The sequence below is a fragment of the Colobus angolensis genome, unplaced genomic scaffold, assembly GCF_000951035.1.
Source record: "Colobus angolensis palliatus isolate OR3802 unplaced genomic scaffold, Cang.pa_1.0 Scaffold1, whole genome shotgun sequence".
NCBI classification, from domain to species: domain Eukaryota; kingdom Metazoa; phylum Chordata; class Mammalia; order Primates; family Cercopithecidae; genus Colobus; species Colobus angolensis.
The window spans coordinates 18,015,538-18,024,434 of NW_012110918.1; the positions used below are offsets into that span (position 1 = coordinate 18,015,538).

At 55.4% G+C, this 8,897-nt stretch overlaps 1 protein-coding gene across 1 annotated transcript; it reads left to right on the plus strand.

Annotated features, from left to right (window-relative positions):
- The first annotated feature begins 165 nt into the window (after nt 1–165).
- Nucleotides 166–5,621, plus strand: CCDC137 (coiled-coil domain containing 137). Its single transcript, XM_011960617.1, has 5 exons — nt 166–305; nt 2,432–2,660; nt 4,197–4,279; nt 4,527–4,606; nt 4,945–5,621. The coding sequence occupies exons 1-5, from the start codon at nt 248–250 to the stop codon at nt 5,152–5,154; spliced, it is 660 nt and encodes a 219-aa protein (XP_011816007.1). The 5' UTR covers nt 166–247; the 3' UTR covers nt 5,155–5,621.
- Nucleotides 5,622–8,897: the final 3,276 nt, after the last annotated feature.

The window sequence follows — 8,897 nt, forward strand, 5'->3', positions numbered from 1 at the left end:
ACCTCGTGATCCGCCCGCCTCGGCCTCCCAAAGTGCTGGGGTTACAGGCGTGAGCCACCGCGCCCGGCCTGCCCCTGTAAATTCTATTGCCAGACCCAGTTATTGTTTCTCTTGTTGATTCTGCTTATGCTTTACTTGCAACGGGTCTCACCCCTGTATTCTTCCTCCCAGCAAAGAGAAGAAGAAAGTGAACTGCAAGCCCAAGAACCAGGATGAGCAAGAGATCCCTTTCCGTCTCCGGGAGATTATGAGGAGCCGCCAGGAGATGAAAAACCCGATCAGTAACAAGAAGAGGAAGAAAGCAGGTGTGTGCAGGCCCATACTGGGCGGCAGTGAAGCTTTGTGTGTCTCAACCCGCCCAATTGCCCGAATACTTCAGAACGTTTCAGGCAGAGGAAATATGCCAAGACCCAGTGCTCAGAAGGTGGGGGGAGTGTGGCCCAAGCAGTGGCTGGCAGCAGGTGGCGCTGTGGTTCCAGAGGAGGCTTGGAAGGAGGCTGTGGGGTGGGCCGGGAGCACCCATTATGGGGCCTCAGGAGCCAGGCTAAGGAGTGGCGTTTTTTTCCCCCCAAAAGTTGCGAAGATCCATCAGAGTTTTTAGCAGGGCATGGCCAATTCATGTTTACTGTAAGCAAAACAAGGTCACCGAGTGGCGATGTAGTGAGCGAGAGTGGACCTGGCAGGTGTCGGCGCTGCTGCCAGGGAGAAGCCATGGTTCTTGGGACAAGAGTGCTGAAGCCATGGTAGAGAGAAGTGGGTGGAATCAGGAGCTGAAGGAGGAAATTTGATCAGGCCTCTCTGAGAAGTCTGCCTTCCTCCCCTAAGTCTGGGTAGGGCAGCCACATGCCCACCACTGCAACCCAGAGGTAACGCTCTGGGCACGTTGGGAAATGGTGTCCATTGTGTGTATATTTTGGATGTAGACACATTTCTCTTCCCAAACGTGGGACTGATTTTACAGCAAAGCTGTTTCATAATTTGTGTATAAACTGGAGGCTTCTCGTTGGGGGTTATATGACTGCCAACGGGATGGTGAGATAGAGGAGAGGAAGGTGCAGCGAGGAGGCGCACTGGCCTGGGTAGCAGATGGCACATTCTGAACCGTGCTGCCTTGCATTGGCACCTTTATTTGTTTGTTTATTTATTTATTTATTGAGATGGAGTCTTGCTTTGTCACCCAGGCTGGAGTACGGTAGCGTGATCTGGGCTCAATACAACCTCCACCATCTGGGTTTAAGCAATTCTCCTGCCTCAGCTGCCTGAGTAGCTGGGATTACAGGTGCGCACCACCACACCCGGCTACATTTTTTTGCGTGTTTTTTTTTTTCTTTTTTTTTTTAGACAGAATCTCGCTCTAACTCAGGCTGGAGTGCGGTGGCACAATCTCGGCTCGCTGCTACCTCTGCCTGCGAGATCCCAGTTCAAGCAATTCTCCTGCCTCAACCTCCCAAGTAGCTGGGATTACCTGCACGCGCCACCAAGCCCAGCTAATTTTTGAATTTGTAGTAGAAATGGGGTTTTACCATGTTAGCTAGGCTGGTTTTGAATTCCTGACCTCAAGTGATTTCCCCACCTCAGCCTCCCAAAGTGCTCACTGCAACCTCCACCTCCTGGGTTGAAGTGAGTCTTGTGCCTCAGCCCCCCAAGTAGCTGGGATTACAGGGCTGTGCCACCACCTGGCTAGTTTTTGTATTTTTAGTAAAGGCTGGGTTTTGCCATGTCGGCCAGTCTGGTTTCAAACTCTGGCCTCAAGTGATCCACCCACCTCAGCCTCCCAAAGTTATGGGATTATAGGTGTGAACCACTATGCCCGGCAATATGCGTGTCTTCATATATTTATGAACACAACCCCCTGCCTGGCACTGTCCACGCCTGTGTTCTACACTCGCCTGTCCTGTTCTACACGGCACCGTCCACTCCCGTGTTCTACACTCGCCTGTCCTGTTCTACACGGCACCGTCCACTCCCGTGTTCTACACTCGCCTGTCCTGTTCTACACGGCACCGTCCACTCCCGTGTTCTACACTCGCCTGTCCTGTTCTACACGGCACTGTCCACTCCCGTGTTCTACACGCGCCTCGGGTCCTGTGCTTGTGTTCACAGTGGTGTTGTAGGTCTGCCCACGTTTCTCTGTGTAGCTCCACTGGGCTTCCTTCAGCTGTGCAGTGGAGTCTGTGGGTGCTTAGAGGAGAATTCATTCAAGCAGCCACCTAGGGGTGGACATGTAGGTTGTTTCTCCTTTCCTTTTTCAGCTGTGCATCCCCGGGGGTGCCAGGCTGGGCATTCTAGATCCTCTTCAGCTGCTGTCGTTGGGCTGCTTCCAGCCAACCTGGTCTTCCCTTCTTTTGGCTTCAGGAGGGAAAATGAACATGGGCCACCTGCCTGCCACTGTCTGCCTCGTGTCTCCTCTGAGGCCTCCCTTTGTCCTCAGCCCAGGTGACCTTCAGAAAGACATTGGAGAAGGAAGCAAAGGGAGTGGAGCCCGACATTGCTGTCCCCAAGTTCAAACAGAGGAAGGGGGAATCCGACGGGGCCTATTTCCAGCGCATGCAGCAAGAGGCCCAGCACGTGCTGTTCCTCAGCAAGAACCAGGTCCCCCGGCAGCCAGAGGTACAGGCGGCTCCCACGGAGAGGTCTGAGCAGAAAAAAGCAAAAAAAGCGTGAGTGGTGGCAGGAGGGGTCGGGGCCTGCCCCCGGAGCCGGAGGGAGGACACTGGGTTCCCATGATGGCCCTCTGCAGGGACCCTGTTTCGTAGCTATGGGGCAGCCCGGATTCAGGGAAACCAAGCTGGAGCCCTGGGAACTGGCGAGTCAGATCGTCCAGCTGGGAGCTAGCGAGGGCGTGGCCTCCAGGAGGCTGTGGAACTGGGAACTCTGCGGAGACCTCGCTTGGTCCTTGCGTTTCACAGGAGAAGCTCCAGAAAGCCCTGGCCCTGTGGAAATCAGCCCTTGGGGGGTCGGTCTGAGGGTGACGTGCCCGGGGGTTCTGTTTCCATTGGGGCCCTTCCTGGTCCAGGAGACTCGAGAGCTCTGGCTGTACTGGCTCTGCTGTCCCTGCCGCTCTGTGGCATCTCCTCAGCCTGGACTTCCTCCGCTGTAGAGTGGCCACAAGGTTCAGATGGATTTCTCATTCCGTTCCTAAGGATGGTGGCTGGCAGGAGTAGTAAGCCTACCACAAGCATTAGTTCCTCTGCCCATCCCTGTAGGCAGGATGGGGAGGCAGTTTCAACGAAAGCTTTGTTGAAACAAAAGGTGCGCCCAGCCACACCTTTCTAATTCTCTGAATGCTTTGACCAAGTGCAGTAGCTGACACCTGTAATCCCAGCACTTTGGGAGGCCAAGGCAGGTGGATCACAAGGTCAGGAGATCGAGACCATCCTGGCCAACATGATGAAACCCCATCTCTACTAAAACACACATACAAAAATTAGCCAGATGTGGTGGTGCGTGCCTGTAATTCCAGCTACTTGGGAGTCTGAGGCAGGAGAATCACTTGAATCTAGGAGGCAGAGGTTGCAGTGAGCTGAGATCGCGCCACTGCATTCGAGTCTGGTGACAGAGCACGAGACTCCATCTCAAAAAAGAAAAAGAAAAAAAAAAGCTTTGAAGGTTAGAGAGGTTGCTTTCAGCTCTGTAGATTCCCTGTTTCTGGACTGTTGTATTCCTTACAATTACCTTAGCCAATGAAAGTTCATCCTAGAGAACGTGTCCCAGATACAGCTTGGCGCCACGGTGATCTCCAGAGCTGTCGCTGAAGGTGAAGCTTCCAGATTCACATTGAGGGAGATGTGACACACGATACTTGTTAGGCCCTTTAGACACAGCAGCACCGGATGGGCTGGATGAGTCTCTGTAGGGGGGTCTTTGGCAGCATTCCCAGCCTTTATCCCTGCTCATGAGACCGCCCGCGTGTCTGCACACATTGTCAGATGTTCCCCAGCTGAGAACCACGGAGGGGACCCCTGAGGGGCCTGCTGGGCTCAGAGCCTTCTCTGGTGGCAGCTGTGGTTTGGGGCAGTCGGGAGCGGGGACTTGGAGTGGGTGGGGCAGTGAGGGGAGTGGGGACTTGGAGGCAGCCGCCTGTTCTCGGGTCCCTGCTGTGCCACAGAGGATCCTTGTGAGCGGGGCGGCCTCTGCCTCCTCCCTGGGTGGAAAGAGAAGTTAGGAATCCGAATGACATGTGCTTTCTTCCCCAGGTTCCAGAAGCGGCGACTAGATAAAGTCCAACGGAAAAAGGAGGAAAAGGCGGCAGACAGGCTGGAGCAGGAGTTGCTCCGAGGTAGCTCCTCCCAAAGCGATGGTGTCAGCAGTGGTCCGGGCGGGCCCTGGGCACAGGCCCTCTGTTCCCCACCAGCCCTGGCTGCACTGGGCACCTGTGGTCTCCCCTGGGGTCCACAGCCATTAGACCACTGGATGAGTTGGTGTTCTGTCCCAGCCCTATGGGAGGGAGTTGGGCGGGTGGTGGCACTGGGTGTCGGGTGCAGTGGCTGTGGGCAGCAGTCCTCAGTTGTACTCTGCCCCTCCAGACACGGTGATGTTTGGAGAGGTTGTCCTGCAGCCCCCAGAGCTGACTGCCAGGCCCCGGAGGAGTGTAAGCAAGGACCAGGTAAGTGGGGCATGGGGACAACTGAGTCTGTCCCCCAGTGCTGCCAGGGAACAGAAGCCTTGGACAGGCTGGACACAGTGGGTCACACCTGTAATCCCAGCACATTGGGAGGCCAAGGCAGGTGGATCGCTTGGGCCCAGGAGTTGATACCAGCCTGGACAACATAGCGAGATCCTTTGTTAAGAAAAAAAAAAATCCTCAGCCAACGTGTGCGCTGTCTAGTGCGTGGCCTGAGAGTGCAGCATTCTCGCTGGCGGAAGAGTTGTTGGTGCTGTGAGGCTTTCTATGGCGTCCCCTCCTTTCCCAGCCTGTGTCTCACCCTCCCCTCTTTCCCACAGCCTGGCAGGAGATCGCAGATGCTGAGGATGCTTCTGAGCCCCAGCGGTGTGCCCCAGCCTCTGACCGCCTCCTTGGCCCGCCAGCGGATTGTGGGGGAGGAAAGAGAGCGGGCCGTGCAGGCCTACAGGCTGTTGAAGCAGCGGCAGCGGCTGCTGCACGGGGAGCGACCCCACCTCACTTCCGGGAAGAAGCCAGAGCCGCAGCCGTGATGGAGAGACACCCGGGGCCCGGCCATGCTCCTGGGAAACTGGCACCAGGAGCTGCCACACCTGGGTAGGGGAGAGGCAGGCCATGCCAGCAATGTGGGGTAGGGCCTCCAGCTACTTGTTCACACAGTGGGCACTAGCGGGTCCACATCTTGCAAGGGGTAAGTGTCCGACGGACTAGGGCCAAGGCCTGGTTGACAGACGGCCCGTGGGGCCCGGTGTCACTCACAGCTCCATGTCTTTGTTTTGAACGTCCATTCTGAGTCTCAGCCCACGTACACCTTAGGAAGGGCTGGGTCCCTGTCCCTGAACACCAACTAGTGAGACAGCTGATGAGGCTGGCTCGGTGTGTGACGGAGGCCCCGGGAGTCAGCAGAGCCGAGCGCACAGTGCACGTCAGGCAGAGCAGGCCACGGGCAGGGAAGACGCTTCGGGGCAGGGCCACTGGGCACATCTGGACCACCTGCGAGGGCTCTGCAGGCGACCATGACTACAGGTCAGTTGCGAGTGGTCCCCACAGACGCTGCCCACCCAAGGTCTGGTTGGGGTGAAACGTGACGACAACACATACACTAAGGTGGGAACTGGGGGCTGGGCACGGTGGCTCACACCTATAATCCCAGCACTTTGGGCAGCCGAGGCAAGTGGATCACCTGAGGGCAGGAGTTCAAACCAGCCTGGCCAACATGGTAAAACCGCATCTCTACTAAAAATACACGAAAAGAGAGAAAAAAAAAAACAGTGGGAACAGGGTTGTCACGTACCTCACAGGGTTCTGAGAGAGCCGGGAGGCCCAAAGTGGCTGGAGAAAGTAAAGGAAAAATCCTGGCCTGGGCTCGGGGTCACAGAGTGGGGCCCAAGGGGAGTTCCTGCTGAGGGCAGGGCCGTGCCGGACTTCAGTCTCCATCCAGTGCCAAAGGAGGGAGGCCCAGGCTGTCAGCATTTCCAGATGAGGGCAGAAGGGAGAGGCTTAAACCCAAGTCACACATCCAGAATGGAGTCCGACTGCCCAGCACCGTCTAGGGAGTGAGGAGTGCCTCTGCCCAGCTGCCAACCAACCATCTGGGAAGTGAGGAACGCCTGGGTCCAGCCACCGCCAACCATCTGGGAAGGGAGGAGCGCCTGGGTCCAGCCACCGCTAACCATCTGGGAAGGGAGGAGCGCCTGGGTCCAGCCACCACCAACCATCTGGGAAGGGAGGAGCGCCTCTGCCTGACCAACTCTTCTGGGAAGTGAGGAATGCCTCTGCCCAGCTGCCCAACTGACTGGGAAGTGAGAAGCGCCTTTGCCTGGCTGCCCACCATCTGGCAAGCGAAGAGCACCTCTGCCTGGCCACCGCCCCGTCTGGGAAGTGAGGAGCGCCTCTGCCCGGCCGCCAACCGTCTGGGAAGTGAGGAGCGCCTCTGCCCAGACACTGCCCCGTCTGGGAAGTGAGGAGCACCTCTGCCTGGCCGCCCCACCATCTGGGAAGTAAGGAGCGCCTCTGCCTGGCTGCTACCCCACCGTCTGGGAAGGAGTGCCACTGCCCAGCTGCCCATCGTCTGGGAAGCGAGGAGTGCCTCTGCCCAGCCGCTGTGCAACCTTCCAACTGTGAAGTGACAGCCTTGTATGTGATCTTTTCTGTCTTCCCCAAGTTTGCATTTTCGACATTAAAGTTTACCTTTTAGTTAAAAGTTTTAATGTGGAGAATATATATTTAAAGTCAGGGGTGTTTTCCTCTTACAGCGTGTTTCTGTTGGATGAATGGTTTTCCCACCTTGTGATGTACCCGGTGGCCCCAGCCCTGGCGTTGGGATGTTGGTTTTGCAGCAGCCAGAACTCAGCCCTAGATCACATGCAGCAGCTGGAAGGGGGTGGCCTTTCCCTGGGAAAGGGCTAGGACGGCAGCGGGTGGCACTCCCACTCACTCTGTGCGTTTGGTTTTGGGCGTGTGTCGGCCCCTGTGTGGCTAAGTGAAGGCATCCCACAGGGCTGGGCAAGCACTCATGCTTTCCACTGCATCCACGATTCTCAGATTTCAGCTGCTGGGAGGGAAACCCCTGGTGGTTTTTAGGACCTCTTTGTTGCCCAGGCTGGGGTGCAGTGGCATAAGCAGGCGATCCTCCCACCTCAGCCTCCCAAGTACTTGGGACAACAGGCACTTACCAACACACCCAAATAATTTTTTGTGCTTTTTGTATAGATGGGGTTTTGCCACGTTGCCCAGGCTGGTCTCGAACTTATGGACTCAAGGGATCCACCTGGTTTGGCTGCCCAAAGTGCTGGGGTTACAGGCGTGAGCCACTACTTGGCGTTTTTGTTTTTTGTTTTTTTTGAGGCAGGGCCTTGCTGTCACCTTGGCAGGAGTGCAGTGGCACGCTGGTCTCGAAGTCCTGGGCTTAAGAGGTTAGCCTGCCTTGACTTCTGTCACTGCTGGGGTTTCAGGAGAGGCCAGCTCACCCCTCCTGCTTTTCTTTTTTTTTTTGAGATGGAGTTTTGCTCTTGTTACCCAGGTGGAAGTGCAATGGCATGATCTTGGCTCACCACAACCTCTGCCTCCCAGCAGCCAACCTTATCACACATTTATTAATGTGATTTTTTTTTTGAGGAAAAAATATTAATGATGTAATTTCACATACCGTATAATGCTATCTGAAGGGGGCCAGCCCCTTCACACCTGTGGGTGTTTCTCGTCAGGTGGGACGAGAGATTGAGAAAAGAAATAAGAGACAGAGACAAAGTATAGAGAAAGAACAGCGGGCCCAGGGGACCGGCACTCAGCATATGGAGGACGGAGGACAGTGCTGGCACTGGTCTCTGAGTTCCCTCAGGATTTATTGATCACTCTCTACCATCTCAGAGAGGGGGATGTGGCAGGACCAATAGGGTAACAGTGGGGAGAGGGTCAGCAGGAAAACGTGAGCAAAGATCTGTGTCAGAAATAAGTTGAAGTAAAGGTGCTGTGCTTTGATATGCACATACACAAACATCTCCCTACACAAACATCTTGGTGCATTAAAGAGCAGTATTGCCGCTAGCATGTCTCACTCCAGCCCTAAGGCGGTTTTCTCCTATCTCAGTAAATAGAACATACAATCCGGTTTTACACCAAGACATTCCATTCCCAGGGACGAGCAGGAGACAGATGCCTTCCTCTTTCACTAACCTCCTCAGCACGGACCCTTTATGGGAGTCAGGCTGGGGGACAGTCAGGTCTTTCCCTTCCCACGAGGCCATATCTCAGGCTATCACATGGGGAGAAACCTTGGACAATACCCGGCTTTCCTGGGCAGAGGTCCCTGCGGCTTTCCTTCCGCAGTGCATTGTGTCTCCGGGTACTGAGTTTAGAGAATGGCAATGACTTTCAGCAAGCATACTGCCTTCAAGCACTTTTTTAACAAAGCATGGCCGGGTGCGGTGGCTCAAGCCTGTAATCCCAGCACTTTGTGAGGCCGAGACGGGCGGATCACGAGGTCAGGAGATTGAGACCATGCTGGCTAACACGGTGAAACCCCGTCTCTCCAAAAAAATACAAAAAACTAGCAGGGCAAGGTGGCAGGCGCCTGTAGTCCCAGCTGCTTGGGAGGCTGACGCAGGAGAATGGCGTGAACCCAGGAGGCAGAGCTTGCAGTTAGCTGAGATCTGGCCACTACACTCCAGCCTGGGCGACAGAGCAAAACTCTGTCTCAAAAAAAAAAAAAAAACCCCACAAAGCACGTCCTGCAACCTACAGCTAACATCATCACATGTGATGGTGAAAGACTAAA